This window comes from Kogia breviceps, chromosome 7, assembly GCF_026419965.1.
Source record: "Kogia breviceps isolate mKogBre1 chromosome 7, mKogBre1 haplotype 1, whole genome shotgun sequence".
In the NCBI taxonomy this organism is placed as follows: Eukaryota; Metazoa; Chordata; class Mammalia; order Artiodactyla; family Physeteridae; genus Kogia; species Kogia breviceps.
This window is the reverse complement of record NC_081316.1, coordinates 27,319,518-27,339,839: the sequence shown is the minus strand read 5'-3', so window position 1 is coordinate 27,339,839 and position 20,322 is coordinate 27,319,518. Positions and strand designations below refer to the sequence as shown.

The 20,322-nt window shown below is 35.9% G+C and overlaps 1 protein-coding gene and 1 pseudogene across 1 annotated transcript in view; both read right to left on the bottom strand.

Annotated features, from left to right (window-relative positions):
* DCDC1 (doublecortin domain containing 1) overlaps nucleotides 1–20,322 on the bottom strand; it is a 458,528-nt gene that overhangs the window by 352,222 nt on the left and 85,984 nt on the right. The window contains 1 exon segment of the mRNA XM_067038066.1: nucleotides 16,407–16,500. Coding sequence (XP_066894167.1) covers nucleotides 16,407–16,500 — 94 coding nt within the window.
* Nucleotides 12,465–12,574, bottom strand: LOC131760737 (small nucleolar RNA SNORA70; annotated as a pseudogene).

Sequence of the window (20,322 nt, the reverse complement as noted above, 5' to 3'; positions counted from 1 at the left end):
AGCAGACGCCACTCAAAAGCATGGTCTACTGGGAAGATTGAATGATGGAGAGCATACTGTTTCCTATGTTGCTTGATTTATATCAGTATATTTTTATTCAAACAAAGCTAAACTAACAGCTGCTGTGTACTTTTGTTTACATGCTATATGTCAAATCCTATTGTCCCTAAGGTACTTATGAGAAAAGATTTAGCAGTCGTTTTCTTAAATACTGATGCCTACCCAAATTTGGATTTTTCCTCCACTGAACAAAATGACAAGCACATGATTGCTATAGTTAGAGCAGTCTTTCACAGCTGCTTTAGTTTTTCAGTGATCCTATTAAACTGACGGCATATTGCCTGTGGGGTCTACAGTGTTTGAATACTGTTGTAAGCGACACTGATTTGTATGATAGGATCAAGCAGAAAAGGGATGCGCTGGGGGGAAGAATTTCATAGGTCATCATACTGTTTTTACCTGGGTAAAATTTAATTCAGATGTTGTGACCTTTACAGAACACCTGTTTATTTTAATTGCTGATATGTGGGTGAACGTTGACATTGGGGCTTGGAAGTATGAAATCTTAGGAAGTCTCCTCCGTTTTGAAAATGCAGCCTGAGCCATGTCTTTTCTTAAACTGAACGAAGTAGCTGTGCATTAAATATTCTGGCACATCTTCTGCTTGAGCAAGTGGACCGAAATGGTGTGAATTGTTAATGCCTTGCTGCTTTGGTTCACGGCTTGTGATTGATCATTTGTAACTATATCTACTCCTTGTTCCATGAAATCAAGTATGGAGTAATGGGTTCATCAGATTTTGGGGTTAAATTGAGAGTGAAGAGGTACTGTGTGTGGAAATAAGAGTTGCCATGTTCAGGGCTGGCCTTGTAACAGCATGGAATCTAAAGGCGATATTCAAAACCACTTCACTCATCATACGCTTACTGATTCTGAATAGGTCCCATTTGCAGGGGACATTTGGTAGTTTTCCAATACGCTTTATGCCTCTTTCTACTTCCACCACCATGCACATCTTTTTTTCATACACCCCTAGTAGCACATTGGTAGAACAGGTCAGCATACACAATTCATTTATTTAAATAACTTGATTTATACAAGCAGAAGTAAGCTGGGATTCTATTGTCTGAGTCTTGCTTTTTCCCTCAAGAAAAATAATGGTGTATGTGTCTTTCAAAATACAAGTATTTTGTGGACTCAATTTCTTGGGTATCTAAAATATTTGATATTTAGTAATAATGTAAAATAACGTAATTGAACTGATATGTGTACAACTTTAAGGTTACATAAAGAAATGTTGAGAATTAACTATAATCTATCTAATCTATTTTTCATGTGGTTATGGTCTATACCAATACATAATAATTGAATATATATGGCCTGCTTTTGTAAACTTTAAAGCTCTGTACAAAAATTTAAAGTATTATCTTAGAATTAGTTTTGGGAAGTACAATGCATGGAACTTAATAAATAAAATCAACAAAAATTAGAAGTAAAGACCTCTGGAAATGTCATTATATAATTGCTTGCTGTTAATAACTGACACTTTTTAGACATTATTATTTTTAATTTTTATTACTATTCAGAAAAGCTTAATCCAAATGGTGTTAACTGAGGCACCAATTAACTTTTGACCCAGTAGGAAAAGATGCAATAAAAAAATAGTAAAACCAGGACAAAACCAAATACACGAAGCACTTACATACATAAGTAACATTCAAAAGCAAGCTAATTATAAAATGTCTCAAAATTCTACTATTACATTATAAAGTCACAACTAATATAAATCTAAAAAATGTAGCTGGATCCTTTTTCTTTTTTTTTTTTTTTTCAGTCTCAAAAGAAGGAATAGTAATAATAATACCCGGCACATACATACCTAATTCAGAGAGAACTAGGCGTCAGATAATATGGGTAAAGCTGTTTTAGTCTCCTTGGCTGTAAATCCATATTACTTACATTTAAATATTTTACTTAGGATGTAAAATATATATATGTCATGAAAATTTTATATTTTAAATGTGATAAAAGACTGAAAAGTCTTAATAGTTACAGTAATTACAATGCAAGTTTCCCTTTTGACATTTCTCCATGTTTGTTTCACAAAAGTTGAATCTTCTATAAAAAGCACTTTATATATTTTTGTCTGTTATTCCACCTCTCTTCTAAAAACTCTAAGGAGGAAGAAAACCAATCCCTGCTGAGTCATGTTTTTTTACATGGAGAGCTTTTGTAAACAATTGTTTTATAACAGGTAGTAACAATTAGGCTGCTTTCATTGTCAATTATACTTGTTACAATGTTTTTTATAATGAACTTCTAGGATCTTGAAAAATCATTAGGGTTAGAGAAAGATTTTTGGTGTTAAGAGTTCAAAGACTCAGAAATAAGAGATATAAAAAGTAGAAGCTAAAAAGATAAACTCAAGGAGAAGAGGGAAAAAGCAAGGACTTGGTTAAAAAATTACATAAATACTGAAGCAAGTTTTGGCCCAACAAAACCTAGGGGTGATGATCATATATTCATGAATGTAAAAGACAGTCTATGTTTTAAAGACTTCAAAAGGGAGTTTTTGACATATAAAGAGTCTATGAGCAGATTAGACTGCTTTGTGAATGTTCATATCACACAACTGTGCATTCACATACTTAATAAAAGATGACAGTGATCCAACTATAATGGGAGTTCTCCAACTGCCACTAAAAAAACTTTTTAAAATCAAGCCTTAACAAAATTCTTAATATTCTCTATGGATCAATCGTAGAAATATAAATCAGGGATTAGTTATCAGGGTTTCTTTCTTTTGTTTTTTGTTTTTGTCCACGCCACCCAGTCCACAGCAGTGAAAGCTCAGAATCCTAACCACTAGGCCACCAGGGAACTTCCAGCACTTTTTGTTTTTGTCCAAGCAATCAGAGTAACTAGTGCTCAAGTTCAATGTCTGAAAGTCACTAGAGGACACTGAGGGCCATGTCTAAGGTACCCTGGAACCAAAGCAAGGTCACAGAGAGCATTGTCCCAAGGAAGGTTTGAAGACTTTTCCTTAGTGGCATCTTTCCTACACACAGGGGCTCTTAACTGGCTGCCTTTGTATATTTCAATCTAGAGACATTTCAGGGCTGGTTAACAACCACCAGCATTTGGCATCCTTCTTCAGCAAGAGACCTAAAGTTTTACATTTCATAAAATTTGAGGAGTAAAGGTAAATGGTAAAGGGATCCAAGGATTGAAGCGAGGCAAATGTACTTAATTTTAAAGAAGATATTGTTTCCATAAGTTTGAACTTTATTCCCTGAAAAATTCTGGGGCAGATTATAAAATGGTTTGTGAACACTTAGAAAAATAAACAATAATCATTAGGACCCAACATGGGATAATTCGCATACTAAGCAAATATTTAATGTGCAGAGAGGGAGACCCATGGGGAAATTCCCTCCATGGAGCTTGACATCTCTAACAGCAACATATAACCAGTATTTCTTCCAGTGGAAAGCAGATCTCAATAGACTGTGGCTACCATCTATTGTCTTTATGCTTAAAGACAATACTGCTTACGTACTGCTAAGTCTGTATGTCGCTTCCCAGATAAATGGGCGTATCTGCAACAAGGCAGGAGAACGTAGAAGGCTCTGCAAACCTCCTGGTTAAGTCCTCTATTTAGAATTCATGACTGATTTCTTTTGATGCTTCTCTTTAAAAATGATAGAGAAATACGTCACTCACTATCCAAAACAAGACAAAAGAAAGTTATAAGTGGATGCTGCCCTGGCTTACAGTTTCTTTCCTGGAGAAAGTAATATAAGGAATCAGAATGAACACACACACATATAGTTGTCCCTGTATGGGACTTGACTGTAGGCTGCAGGCTACAGTGAGTTACGCACTTTTAACTAAGAAAGCAATGCCATTTACAGGGCCCAGACCATCTGTACCTTTGCAGAATTCCACATTCAGCAGAGCAGGAGAAGTACTAGCAAAACAAGGGTAGTACTAGGCATTTTAGGGCATAAAGGGAGAGGGAAGCATTTTGACTAGACTCTCTCAAAGTCCTGAAATTTCCATTTACATCTAAAGGAATCGAAGTACAATGCTTCACCAAGAAGGGCATCATCCCCAATTTTTATAATATTTTATAATACCCCCTCTATATCAATTAGACCTGGGTTAAACATGGGAATAGAGAAGACTACTAAATCTCTGTCCTCACGGATCTTACAGTCTAGGGGACAGATCAATATTAAATAACTCCTTAAGCAGTTTTATTAATTACACTTGTGACAATTACTATACACAGGGTGCTATTAATGTAACAGGGATACCAGTTCTGGATAAGGGAGGAAGTGGGACAGGAGCAAGCCAATGTTGGGAAAGCTATTCAGAAGAAGAAATATTTAAAATAAGACCTTAAGAAGAGTAGGAAAAATAGCTTGCAAGGAAGATAGGGGAAGAGAATCCAAGCAGAGGAAACATATGGTAAGGTACTGGGGCATGAAGGAGAATCAAGTGTTTGAGGAACAGAAACAAGAAAATAAAGTGACTTGACCACAGAGATGAAGGGGTCAGCAGTACAAGTGAAGATGGAGAAGCTGGGTAGGGAGCAAATCATGAAGGCCCTTCAGGCCATGATAAAAGTTTAAGCATTGATTCAATAGGGGCAATTATGACAGACTAAACTCACTTTTAAAAATAGAGTTACTAGAGTGAGGCAATTAGAAAATTGTGTTTAAGTTGGAGATAGGTGAGCCTATAGATTCATAACTAAATGAACAGCCATATCCAGGGAAGACTAATATAAATCTGAAGCAGGGACCCTATTAGCATGCTAAAGATCTCTGTCCCTGATCATGGCCTACTTAACATTTTTATCAATAACTTGGACAGTGGTAAAGTTGGTATTCATACAAAATTTACAAGTGAAAACAAAGATAGGAGAAATTGTTAATCCCTGGGTGACCGATTAAATATCTGAAAAATCTTGTAAGGCTACTCTACTAAATAAAAACCTTATAATTAGAAATTTAGTAGGTATCAATGTATAAATTTCTGTTCACATATCTAAAAAATCAGCAGTACAAGTACAGGATAAGGAAGTAGCCTAAAAGAAAATTGTGAGCAAAAACTTGGGGGCTTTAGTTGACTTTAAGTTTAATTTAGGTCAATGATATGATGTATGTAAAAGAAATAATAATGCAAGTTTAGGCTAAATAATGATCTGAAAAAAAAAAAAGAGGAAGGAGGTGGGGCTGCTTTACTCAACACTAATTAACCTGGAAAATTGTGTACAATGTGGGGTCAACAAAGAGGAATACCAAAAAAACTAAACAGAACAAAGAGTTACCAGGATGGTGAGGGGTCAGAGAAATAGATGGAGAGACTGGAGATATTTAAAGTGGAGAAGATTTAAATCACACTTGTTCAAATATTTAAAGGCAGTCATAGACTGGGAATTAATTTGCTTTATTCACCTCCAGAAGACAAAATCAAGACTAACGGTAAAAGTTTAAAAGTTATTAGATTTTTAAAATTAAATTAGAGCTATCAGAAATAGAACAAGTAGTGGCTGGATGGACACTTATTGGAGATGATTTAGAGGAGAGTCACGATAAAGTGAGATTTTGGTGATGACCAAAGATGCTTCTAATGCTGAGATCCAAAGTAAAACAATCAACACTATTCTAAAGCAGCTATCAAAAAATGTAGTCATTATCATTTGTTTTTTACACTGCACTATGCATCTAATAATGCATACACATCTTCAGGCTTTTAAAGTTCTATGGAATATGGCAAAATACTATTCAGAGTGGTGGTGAATCACTAAGTGACAGCACTGAGAATTAGCAACAAAAAGTAGTTAATAGTGGGTAATTTGTGCAAATTTAATTCAACAAATAATTTTTTTGAATTTTAATTCACTCATTCACTTAAAAAGTGTTTTTCATCACTTACTCTAACAAAGATTATACTTAACAATTATTAATTAATTAATTAAAATTAATAAATATTTATTTTTTGAGGGTCCATTACATGCTCAGTCCCATTGTAGATATTAAAAGATTTTTGGAGGTTTCTTTTTTTTTTTAAGTATGAGAACAAAATCTCTCTTTAGTTAAAGAGATAAGACCTACACATGAAACAGAGATACTGTATAAACAAATGTTATGACATACGGTACAGACATTTGATATCAAAAGAAGTTATGAGAAAGAGGTATTAGTAAACAAAATAATGCTTGAATGTCAGGATACAGAGTGTGAAGACTGTCCTGATATGTAAAGTTTTGAGGAAAAAAAAAAGGATATTTTAGGAAGATCACTCTTTGGCCACACAAAGGATTAAGATTTAGGAATAGAATTTAGTCTAACAAGTAAATAAAGACAATGTGATAATATTTATGAAGTATAAATAGCTATCTATATTTGGTATCTATTGCCACAATAATGTTGCATAACAAACCACCTCAAAACTCAGAGGCATAGAACAACAAGCATTTATTAAGCTCAAGAGTCCACAAATTACCTGGGTGGTTCTGCAGGTCATAGCTGGGCTAGATCACATGCCTTGGAATCAGCTGGCCATCTAGGATGACCTTGGCTAGACAACTGGGATGATGCGGTTCTGCTCCACTTGTCTTTTTTTTTTTAAATAATTTTTGGAGTAAAATTCACATAACATAAAATCAACCATTTTAAAGTGAGGAAATCAGTGGCATTTAGTATGTTGAAAATGTGCGACCACAACCTCTAGCCAGTTCTGACAAATTTCCTTCATTCCAAAGTAAAACCTCTCATACATTAAACAGTTTCCCCATTCTCCTCTCCCCTCAGGCCTTAGCAAACATGAATCTGCATTCTACCTCTATGGATTTATCTATTCTGGATATTTCAAATATAAATGGAATCATGCAATATGGTACCTTTTTGGTCTGGCTTTTTTCATTTAGCATAATGTTTTCAAGGTCCATCCATGTTCTAGCATTATCAGTACTCCATTCCTTTTCATGGCTGAATAATATTCCATTCTATGTATATACCACAATGTATTTCTACCTTCATCTTTTCATGGATGTTTGGTTTCCACCTTTTGGCTATTATCTACACTGCTGCTCTAAATATGCATGTACAGGCACATGTTTGATTATCTATTTTCGATTATTTTGGGGTATACATTTAGGAGTAGAATTGCAGGGCCACATGGTAATTCTATGTTTACATTTTGGAGGACCACCAAATCGTTTTCCAAAGTGGCTGCACCATTTTATGTTCCCAATATCCAAAGTTTCCAATTTCTCCATCTTCACCAACTTATTTTCCATTTTGTCTATGTGTGTGATTTTTATTTTATAGTCATCACTAATGTGTGTAAAGTGTTACTTCATTGTGAGTTTGATTTGCATTTCTTTTATGACAAAGGATGTTGATGTGCTTCTTAGCTGTTTGTATATATTCTTTGGAAAAAATGTCTATTTAATTCCTTTGCCCATCTTTTTTTAAAAATTTATTTATTTATTTTTGGCTGTGTTGGGTCTTCGTTGCAGTGAGCGGGCTTCATTGCAGTGGCTTCTCTTGTGACGGAGCACAGGCTCTACGCACGTGGGCTTCAGTAGTTGTGGCACGCAGGCTCAGTAGTTATGGCTCGTTGGCTCTAGAGCACAGGCTCAGGAGTTGTGGAGCATGGGCTTAGCTGCTCCGCGGCATGTGGGATCTTCCCGGACTAGGGGTCGAACCTGTGTCCCCTGCATTGGCAGGCGGATTCTTAACCACTGCACCACCAGGGAAGCCCCATGCCCATCTTTTTAATTGAGCTGTTTGTCTTTTTGTTGTTGAGTCTAAGAGTTCTTTATATATCTTGGATACTTAACTATATCAGATACATGATTTGCAAATATTTTCTCCCGTTTGGAAGGTGGTCTTTTCATTTCACTTTCTTGATAATGTCCTCTAATGTACAATTTTTTTTTTAATTTGAAGAATTCCAATTTACCTATTTTTTTCTTTTGTTGCTCATACTTTTGGTGTCATGTATAAGCATCCATTGCTAAATCCAGGGTCATGAAGATTTACCTCTATGTCTTCTTGGAAAAGTTTTATGCTTCTAGCTCTTATATTTATGGCATTGATCCACTTTCAATTTTGTTTTGGTTTTTTTTCATATATGATATTAGGTAGGGGTCCAACATCAGTCTTTTGTATGTGGATATCCAGTTGTGCCAGCACCATTTGTTGAAGAGACTATTCATTCCCCATTGCATGGTCTTGACACCCTTTTGAAAGTCAATTGGCCATAGATGTATTGGTTTATTTCTGCACTCTTAATTCTATTCCATTGGTCTATATGTCTCTGCTTGTACCAGTACCACACTGTTTTAATTACTGTAGCTTTATTTGTGATATGTTTTGAAATTGGGAAGTATCAGTCCCCCAAATGCAAGGAGTTAACAAAACTCAAGGTTAAAGGCACAATTCTCCACAAGACTGCCCTCCCTCTGACCAGCTGCCTACAAATTCTGGGGTTTTCACTACCACCTTAGGGTCAATATTTTGCTAGAATGTCTCGTAAAACTCAGGATAGTGCTATATTTAGGGGACCAAGATGGTGAGGAACCCCGAGAAACACATGAGTAATTCTGGAGAGAAAAATAACACAAAAATATTGTGACTTATGGAGGGACCCTGACTAGGTGGCTTCATGCTTTGATGATGCTTTAATATGCAAGGACTATGTAGGTTTTTGTTCGTTTGCTTGCTTGCTTTTTAACCTTGGTGGTGTCTGGCAACTTACACTGGGTCATGTAGTGGAATTTTCAGTTTTATATTTGTGCTCTTACTGAAGGGACTGTACATGGAGAATAGGGAGGTTGGCCTGAAATTTTTAATAAGCAAGAACTGTGTAGAATTTTGAGCTTGATGGGTTACAGCAACTAAATGCAGCTGGGATTATTTTCCGCTAACCTTGGCCTTCAGAAAATGCCAGCCCAGGGCAAGGGTGGGGTTACTGTGCAGGCTGCAGCTACTGGCACTTGAACTAGGCAGCAAACATCCCCTGATACTGCAGGCAAGCCTGAGATTGGGATTAGATCATTTTAGGCATTGGAAGGGAGAACAACAGTTGCTGTTTTTCTGTGTTTTACAATTAAATCTGCAGGTCAGGAATTTAAAGTTTAGTGGCAGCTGGGTTCTACGCATGGTACAGTGAGGTTCTGTCATTAAGTTGATAGTACCATGCCTACATAGGAAGCATTAGGTCCCATGTCTCAAATTCTATTCTCCACTATGTTATTTTAAACTACACTCTGGGCCAAAAAGGAACTGTGGATGAGCTAACATTAGATTTGTGTGGCTTGTCCACAAGCTTTTAAAGTAAACTCCACCAATTCAGGTTGACTCTAAGTTTATTTATCACATAAATGTTGACCATGGTTCTAATTGTCAGAAACCCAAACTATGGCTTCACCTACAGAAAAGTAGTAGATTTGTTATAAAAAGAATGCTTTGTCCTTTTCAGTTAAGTAGTGAAACAACTCAAAGAAAGTATTACAAATCTAGGAATCAGATTTGTTAAAGGAAACAAGAAGAAAGTAAAGTGGTTTTAAAATATGCTTCAATCTTACAATCAGAACAAAGCAGTGTGTGCATGAAAACAAATAAGATGGCTTATTTAGCTCAAGGAGGAAAGAGAGTTCCTTAGAATAAATGTAAACGTCTGATCTGAGAACACACATTCGACAGATATGAAAAACAAAAACTAAGATCGTGAAGGCCAGGTATGAGGGTACAGGAGGTACATCCAAGTCTAACTACTCTTAAAGAGGTTATTATAAAAGGGGGGTATATTTTAATTGTTGCAAAATCAGAAATAAGAAATGGGGCCCCAGTGAAACCTAACAGAGAAATCTCATAGGTAAGATCTCAGACAGCAAATCTTCTGTGGAGAGCAATTCCCCAGAGAAGGCAGAATCCTGAATATTGTGAAGAGGTGGCATTTAGGTTACAGATAAATTAATAGCAAGAGAAATCAGAGAATCTCTTATGAGGATGGAACAGTTATACAAAGAGTGCACATAAAATCTGAACAAGCTGGAGAGAGGAATACTAAGAAGATTAATATAAAGTACTCCAAAAAAAAAGTATTTGGTGAACTCCAAAAATTTATGGGCCTAAGATTAAGATTAAGAAAAGGTAAAGGCAAGATGAGTTACATTATAGGAGATCCAGGCAGAACAAGAATAAATCAAGGAGTCCAGATCTAAATTATATGTTGGACTGTGGGAAAATACATCCTAAGTAGGATTATTTAACTCAGGGAGGTGAAAATGGATAAGACTGGCTTGAAGAAAGGATGCTATTGACAAACTTGGAACTTATTGACCTCATATCTCTCACTATGAGAGACCCTGCAAGGAAAAAAATAGCTAGAGAAATATGTTAGAAAAACACAAGTATGGACCAGAAAGCAAAGGGAAGGTTAAAGAAGAGAAAAACCTCAACTGCTGCAAACAATGTAGCCCCAAGTCTGTTACAGAGGGAATTTTTCTGAAATGAACAGGAGTTCAGTAGAGGCAAACCCTGGAGGCAAATCCTAAATACTGAAGAAAAAGATGACAATCATTAACTCAAGACCAGGAGCATTCAAAAACTGAGGGAAGACCATGTCTTCAAGAGGAAATGGCAGTAGTGTTGGCCCTCACTGGGCACCTAAGAACATGAGCCTCAGAAACATAAACAGCTCCTTCAATTCAGAGATCCACTGAAAGTTATTCTCCAGTTGGAACTGATGTGGAGATGAGGGGGAAGCTGTGCCCATCAAGCAGGTTTCTTAGGCCAGAGGTCAGTACAGCAGTCACCGGTACCCAGGATTGAAATTAATGCTCCCAAGGCAAGGTGGACACTATGCCACTAGATAGGACCCGTGCTTCGTTCAGCACGGGGTCTGGAAACACAGGACGCAGAGGGAAAGAAACATTAAGACGTTTGGAATATTTTACAAAGGCAAATAACGGTAGAGTTATTTTCATAAGTCAAACAAGTCTTTAATACTGGGGCTACCACCAATGTAAATTTCTAAATGTTGCAAGAGTGCAACACTCTCAGTACCCTCTGAGAATAATAATAACAGCAATAATGATGATAATGTTATGTAACACTTACCAAATGTCCGGCACTTGTTCTAAGGACTTTACACAGACTTCACTTAATCTTTACAGCAATCTATTAATGTAAGTATTATAATCCCTATTTTAAAGATTAGGAGACTCACTCTCAGAAAAACGAATAACCTGTCCAAGGTCATACAATAAGTGGCATAACTGGAATTTGAGCTCTGGCTCCAAAATCAAAGCACTTAACCAACACTTTATGAAGCCTCTTTGAGAGAGGAGACAGTGTATATTGGTCAATTTTTCCTGTAAGACATTATATATACATAATGCTATAATCAATGCCTTGATGGGAGATTGCTTCCCACTGAGTTATGTCACAGGTCATAGACTCTGCTCAACAGTATAAATTGTCTGGCATCTTGGAAAGTCTGACATGAAGAATGCTTTCTCTTCTTTGCCCTCCTTACTTAGTCTCTGCTATGGTCTCTGGCAACAGGCACATGGGTCTGGATCTTGCCAAACAGGAAACATCATTTTGCTTGGAATGGCCACATGAGAAACTGGGGATTGGATTCTATTCTGAATGTGCCGGGTGTGGGGCTGATGTGATCACCTTTTGGTTCAGTCGGAAGTAGGAAACATGAGAAAGTTGGTGTAGACCCAATTCAACTTCTGAGCCCTGAGGGATGACACCCACTGCAGGAGCCCAGACAGTAGCCGTTATAGGAATTCCAGCTCAAACCAGGCATCCAGAAGCCATCTGGCTGATACTTGGAAAGAATAAAATAGGAAGGACTTCAATTTCTTTGAGTTTTAATTTGAAAAGTTTGAACTTTTATTGGATTTTAACTCACAAAGGTAAGATTATTTGATTATGAAATTCACTTTGTGGACTTAAAACTTTTGGATTTTAACTTCTTTGAAATTCTATTCTTTTCTCTTTTGGGGAGGGACAAGAAAGTAGAGTTTATTGGTGGGCATGGGTAGGGAGGGGGCAGCGCCAAGGCTCTCACGAGTGCAGGGCCCGCCATTTGTCCAGGGGGCCACTATTAGGGATGTACTTGACCCCACAGCCATCTGGGATAAGCCGCTTTTCTGCCACCATGTTTTCAAATTCATCTGCATTAAACTTAGTAAATCCCCACTTCTTGGAAATGTGGATCTTCTGGCGGCCAGGGAACTTGAACTTGGCCCTGTGGAGGGCCTCAATCACATGCTCCTTGTTCTGCAGCTTGGTGCAGATGGACATTATGACCTGGCCAATGTGGACCCTGGCCACTGTGCCCTGGGGCTTTCCAAAGGCACCACGTATACCTGTCTGGAGCCTAGATTGGGGACAGCATGCCAGTCATTAATGTCCACTGGAAAGGGGTGTCTCCAAGGCCCCCTAGGGCAACCCATACAGGCAACAGGCTGCATACACTACCGAGGAGGCTGCTGTTTGCAGCCACGAAATTTTATTCTTCAAATTTGATTTCTTTACAAAAAATTGATAATGGGAAAGAGAACATGCAAATTCAGGGTATGTTATTAGAATTTTGTGATTGAACTATGTTAATCGTGTCAGTTGATCTCATTGTAGACTCTCTGAAGAACTTGTTTAAGAATCTATAGCTATTTTGGACAGCTGATTTGAGGTAGGAAATGGAATAGAAAATGAATGTTTATTGTTCCATAGCATGGCTTTGAATCCAATTTAATTAATGTACTATTCTAACTCATTCAGAATCTTCCAGGGTAAATTTCATACTACCCACTATGATCCAGAAGGTTCCACAAAGGAGCGGGGTTTGGTTATTGGAATAGCAGCATCATAAAGGTCCTAAGAGACTGAGTATCCCCTTCCACAAGAGGGAGAGTGCCTCCCCTGGTTCACCATAATGTAATAATTAAGCTAAAGAAGTTAAGGTAACAAAAACTTGGGGGATGTTTGGGGGAATAAGAGTGTTATTAAACAACTTCATCAAACTCTGATACTATCTAAATGTGTTCTGCCACTACTATGTGCTTCTGTAACACCAGGTAGCTCATATATGATTAGTAAATAGGGGAATGATGTCAGTAAGATATAGAAGTTTGGTTGGTGAATATGTGCTTTTCCTAGGCAAATGAGGCCAACAGAGTAGGAGTAGAATTCTATTCTTTAGCAGGGAAGATAAAAGACCCGTTAGCTTGGCTGTTGCACTGGGGCTCCCTCCCCAGAAAGGTGCACCCTATGCCTTGCATTACTCTTTGTGGGAGTTTTGCTTCCTCCTGTGCCTTCTTTAAAGAAGCCCCACTGGCTCAAACCTCTAGTTGACTTTCGTCTGTATTATCTCACATTCTATTGTTTTTGTGCAGCTTTAAGATCTTCTGAAGCAGCACTCGGAGATGCCTACCTGGGCTATTTATATTATCTCCTAAGTTAATAATTACTATTTTAGGTAGTATTCTCGTTTTAAAAGTGCATAGACTTTAGTCTTCCTCAAACCCATTTTTCTCACAGCACTGTTATTTTTGAGGGTGTAATTTTGCAGAATGCATTTTTCACACTTATTTTATGCTCTAGCAGAAATGCTGTACCAGCATGTCGACCATATATAGGTATATGGCATCTTTACACAGTGGGTAGTTCTCTTATACTCTCAAAAGAATAGATCAACATAGGAGTCACAACTAAAGAACTTTTCCACATGTAACAATATAAATTTCTTTGTTAAAATCTTCTATGGTTTAGAAATTTAAAAACACAAGTGATTTGTAAGTCCTACGTGTTTTTAAAGGTTTTACTAGACTTGATAAAGTAAAAAAAGTGGTTTAATGTCATGTCAAATGTACTCATTTCACACAGCACAGGAGGAACAATTGAAAGTATATCTAATCCCCCAAAAAGAAGCAACAGATAGGAGAAAATCTTTTATTTTGTACATCTGTTACTTTTAGTTCTTGGTACAATTACGCTTCTAATTTGTGCTTAAAAATAATAGATAATTGCTATGATATTAATATTAAACATTATTAAATGACTTTTTCTGATCTGATACAGAGCAAGTAATTTTTAAAAAGTCATATATCAGATCAGAATGTTAGCATTTATTTAAAATAAAAGATAACTTTCATATAATACTTGACCTTTCCCAAGTTAAATTTCAGAAGACTATCAGACATAAAAGTTTAGGGATCTCAATCATTTGAAGCACAGAATTATACTAACAAACAAAGAAAAAAGAAATGCAGAAACTTAATGTTAAGTGACTAGGGTGCTGCACACTGGAAGTTCCTCCAACAGGATTAGCTTCTTTAAGTATTTTAAGTCCAGTGAGCTTGTTATGCTTCCCCATGTTAGTAGTTGCATAGGCTAATTTCAGCTGGCATAAGCTTCTATAAGTATGCAAAAACACAGGGCAAGGCATGCATTAAAATGTGATAATAGCACACTTCTGGGAAACGTGAAGCATGAGGCATGAATCTGAATGCCTCTGGCATCCATGAAGTCTCACACCTCAGAGTCAGAACTTTTCTGTTTTGATAAGTAATTCTATTGTACCACATTTGGGAAGGGAAAAAAAAATCAACTTTCTAAATTTAATCTTTCATCTTAACCAGGGTTCCTTAGAGTTTCAACTCTAGCAATTTAGTCAAATATAATTTTTTAATTCCAGGTGAGATGGAAATCATTCAAAGCTAGACAGGGTCTTAAGAAAATGCATTATTTATTTATTTTATTAATTTTAAGAGCGATTATATAATATTGTTTATCATACAGAAAATTTAAGCCTATGTGATGGGGGAGGGGACAAAAATGTAAGAAGGAAGAAATCAACTTAATAATATTACTCTCCCCACTCCCCAAAAAAAGACCATGAGGAAGGATTCTCTGTGTTACTTATGTCTTAGAGGTAAATAACTAATGCTTCTAGATAATGGGTAAGTGTCTACAAGTGCTTTAAAATCTTCAGATGAAAACTCCTAATAAAATGAAAAATAATACTCATATCTAATACAAACATTAAAAATAAAGAAAAATAGATTTGGTTTCTAAATACACACACACATATACAATACTTAGTAAAATAAATTTTAAGAGTTATAAACAGTAAGTATCAAAATATCAGTGGTCACTCAATAGTTTTAATTAAGGATGATAAAGCCAGGAAAGTTTGCTTTTATACAATACAAGCAAGAATATTGGAAACAAATGGGAGTATCCAGTAGAGCTATATCTCCAAATTACTTACAGTAATTTGGAGATATCTAGCCTTGCAGTTAAGTATACTACTTAAGATTTTGGCCCTCTTCAGGTATATGAAGTTAAGGTTTAAATGAAGTGATAGGACCATATAGTAGCACATTTAATAGTGTTAACTGTGGCACTATTAAAGTAATATTAATTACTACTAAAGAAATAAAAATTAAAATTTTTAAATAGTAAAAAGTAAAGTAATAGTAGTAATTACTACTGACAGTAGTTTAATGATGTGAAATCAAGTATTTTTGCTTTCAAAGACTGGCAAATCAGTGCCTTTAGAAATATAGAGGGAGGTCTCTTATTTTGACAAAGACATACAATAGAATTGTTTTAAAGCATATTTCATGACTTTTGAAAAACCTCTAGAAGTTAACCAAAACATTTTAAAAAACTCTGAGCATAAAGTAGCACAATTTCTTATCTTTCTCTTTTGAAAGCTGTATACCATAGAAATTGTTAAATATGAAAATATATCAATTACTTTTGTAAATTAAGTTATGGCTTGCTAAGGTTAAAATACCCATCGTTTTTTAAAAAAATCTAAGCTTGTGCTGTGCTTAGATGACTGTTCGTGACCCCCCCCAAAATTCATATGTTGAAATCTAATCCCTAAAGGGATAGTATTTGGAAGGGATTAGGTCAAGAGGGTGGAGCCCTCATGAATGGAATTAGTGTCCTTATATAAAAGACCTCAGAGAGTGCCCTTGTTCCTTCCACTATCTAAGGACACAGTGAGAAGACAGCCATCTATCAATCAGAAAAGGGCCCCCAACAGACAAAGAATCTACCAGTGCCTTGATCTTGTACTTCTCAGTCTCCATAACTGTGAGAAATAAATGCTTAATGTTTAAGCCACTTGATCTATGGTATTTTTGTTATAGTAGCCCAAATGGACTAAAACATGATGAAATAAGATTCCCCAAACCTTAATACTGTTTCATGATTTCCCTTCATATAAGAATGATATGTTATAATTAAACTGGTTTTTATATCTTTTCCTTTTAAATGTATAAAGTAAAAACAAAATTATGTAAATGCCTTTTGAAATACTATCACATAGTTTACAAAATCTTTGCCGCTTACCTTTTGAAATATCTTTAATTTTCCTGCCATACAAATCATAAAGATATCTGGCTGGTGAATTTAGGTTCATTCTCATTGTGCAAATATCTAAAACCTACACAGAAAAAAAAAAACCTTATAAATAATTTATCACAGTTAGCTCTAACGAAATTGAATACACATTTAAAGTCCTTTCTCTACTATATGGGTATTTAAAATTATATTATAAAATAAAATTTGATGATTTATCAAATGTTTCTAATATGAAATGGAAAAAGGCAGTTAAAATGGTTAGATTCCAATTGTATTTCGAGCACACACACAAATATTAATAAAAAGAGAAAGGAGATGTAAGGAATATTAAAAAGTAGTTACATATTATTTAATAAATGGTAGAACTCTGAGAGATTTTTATATTATTCCTGCTATTTTCTGTATTTTTCATTTATTTTACAATAGGGAGGATATTATGTTTCAGATTAGGTTTTAAGGTACTTTCCTTAGCTTTTAAAGTCTTTCCAAGTATCTGAAAATAAATTATAAATATAGTCTGATCACAGTTCACCTTGATAACTTATGTTCTTTGGGTACTAAAAAATGGAATTAATAAACCACATTTCAAGGTTTTCCATGAGCCTGAGTTTGAAGAACTTCACTTTTAATGGTTTCTAATATGCTAAAGCTCTTCTCTTAATATTTTAATTTCTCAACCTATTCTTTTTTTAAATTAATTTGATTGGAGTAAGTTGCTTTACAATGTTATATTGGTTTCTTGCTATATAGCAAAGTGAATCATTCATACATGCATGCATATTCACTCTTTTTTGGATTTTCTTCCCATTTAGGTCACCACAGAGCACTAAGCAGAGTTCCCTGTGCTATACAGTAGGTTCTCATTAATTACCTATTTTATACACAGTAGTATATATATGTCAGTCCCAATCTCCCAATTTATCCCACTCCTCCCTTCCCTGCTTGGTAACCATAAGTTTGTTCTCTACATCTGTGACTCTATTTCTGCTTTGCAAATAAGTTCATCTCTACCATTTTTCTAGATTCCACATATAAGAGATATTATATATTTGTTTTTCTCTTTCTGACTTCATTCTGTATGACAGTCTCTAGGTCCACCTCTGCAAATGGCACTATTTCATTCTCAACCTGTTCTTGATATAGCCCTTATAAAGGTGTAACAATCATCTTTCCAACATCAGGGAAGACTTAAACATGCGTCAGTTGGAGAGAAAGTTCTACTCACAAGAGGAGAAAAATTAAAGTAACAGAGGGAAGTTAGGCAGTATCAGGAACCTGAGGGCAGGCTTTTATCAGACTTTTGGAAGTGACTCCCAAAATATGAAACTTGCCACATTCATTTAAAAATCCATAATAATATATTCCAAATCCAAACTGAAAGTACTTCGTCTTCCATTCTTACTGTTCATAGCTGTAATATATTTCTTTTACATAACCAAGAACTGCTGAAGGACAATGTTCATTTTATGATTATATAGTTTAAAAAATTTTCTGATTACTGATATCACCCTGCCTCCATTTCTGCCCACTTCTATCCCTATTTAATTTAATTTATTTTATTTTTTTTGCAGTACGCGGGCCTCTCACTGTTGTGACCTCTCCCGTTGCGGAGCACAGGCTCCGGACGCGCAGGCTCAGCGGCCATGGCTCACGGGCCCAGCCGCTCCACGGCATGTGGGATCTTCCCGGACCGGGGCACGAACCCGTGTCCCCTGCATCGGCAGGCGGATTCTCAACCACTGAACCACCAGGGAAGCCCAATATCCCTATTTTAAAACTGGAGCCTGTAATCCTAGCCCTAGCCCAATCAACCCATTTCCTTTGTGACAACAGACATATTTAAACAGCTTCATGTATATATAGAGGCAAAATTGTACTTTCCTTTCAGTCTGGAGAACAACTTTCAAACATTGTGACTCAGTTGGTTTATCATCCTAATTGCTGTATCAAGTGATGTGTTGCATTTAAAAGGCAAATATTTAACTGATTAATTTAATCTGACAAATTGACCTTTACTGGATTATATCAGAGGTTCTCAGCCTTTATTCTACCCTTGAACATGACCAGTAATTTTCCCACATGCCACATACTCTCAAGGGCATTTACAGGATTGTGTGTGTTTCTTGTACTCTAGCTGCAATCCAGAGCTTTGGGCAATTTTCAGAAAGTATGTATTGCTGCTGTTTTTCTCAAAACCAAGAAGACTATTTGTGATTAAAGATAAAGTTATAGGAATAATCTTGAACCCTCTAATTTAGGAGGGAAATATTCACAGTAGCTTTAACTAGCTTTACCTAGTTAGAAAACAAGATACTTGCAATGTACTTCATAAGTGCCTGTAAGCACTGTCATGTGGAGCAAATCCACTGACCTCCAGTCTGCCGACTTGAAGTGTGTCAGTGCAGGAGGACCAATGTCATGTGTCCTCATAAGTCAGACACAGTGCTCCCTAACTTAGAATGGCCCTCTGATATCACTGTTCCTACCTCTCTCTAGCCAACTTGCCCATGGCTGGGACTGGTTCTTGCTACCCAAACAAATAAGGTAATAACTCTGGTAACTCTCTAAACCTTATTCTTCCTGCCTTCCCTCCTAACCTTTTGGGTTAATTTCTTTAATGACTACTACACACAAGTTAACCTAGGTCTCCCGTCTAATGGACTCAAACTTTTATTAAAGATGCTCAGAAAACAATATTCTAAATATAAGAGACGAGGTATCAGGAGAAGAAACTGCAGTTTGGTCTGTGACTTGAGACAGAAAGGATAGTGGAACATACAGACTGACACTGGCAGGGGATCTGCACATTTTTAGTAATTAACATAGTCTCTGACTAGAAAAATTCTTCTATTCATCACTTTCTTCCATGTTACTCTGTGCCCGAAATTATCTTTTACCATCACCAATGACAAAAATACTCAAAGGAGTTAACTCAGTATGCATTCTTCCTTAGCCAGTCACCTCTGAATACTACTAAGAATCTACAGTTGGTCCCATAGACCCTAAAGAGATGCAACCCCCTCCTCAGGATCACCACATTCTTCACCTTTCCATTTTTTATGTTTATCTCTCAATTTCTTAAGATTACAAATCTATTATTTAAAAGTGCAATGAATCCCTTTAGTACAAATTATATGCCCTAGTTACTAGTGAAGCTTCAAATACCTAAATGTCCTCCAAAGTTATAATTTATCAGTTAAACTAAGTAAAATATGAGCTATTTAAAGATAGTCCCATTTACTTCAACTAAAATTTCTATGATTTTAAAACTTATGTCAAATAGTGCTGCCTTTGAGTCTTAGAAAGAATTAGCCAAGTAAAATCACATGGCTTTTCAACTCAAAGATTCTTCTTTTCATTGCTAAAACATCAGTAAAAATGTTTGTGCAAGCCAAGTTTTAAGAGTTAAATGAGTTTAAAAACTGGCATTAGAAAATCAGATATATTAGAAATTAATAATGCATCAGCAACACTGTCATTCTCTCCTACTTTCAGGATAAAAGATCCTTGCAGTGTTTAAGCAATGCCAACCTTCAGTAATCATTTTCTCACAGTAAATTATCAGTGGTATGAATTAGTATCAATATAAATTTCTGTCAAAAGCCCTGAAATGAAGCCTCTACTTGTAAGGTCATTCTTAAAATTTACAATTGAAAAATATTCAACAGTGCCAACTTGCTAAAATATTAAGGCTAATTAAAATACCATTTCCACTAATCTATACCCATTAAGCTTGTTAAAATATTTCTTTTTTGTTGTTGTTGTTAATTTCTTATAGCTTAGGTTGTAGAGAACTCTTCTGACACTGAAATCTAAAAACCATCATGCTATAAAACCAGACTCCTCTTGACAAGCACCTGGGAAGAGATTTTCCGCAAACTCTTTTTAGCTGAGTTCATTTGTT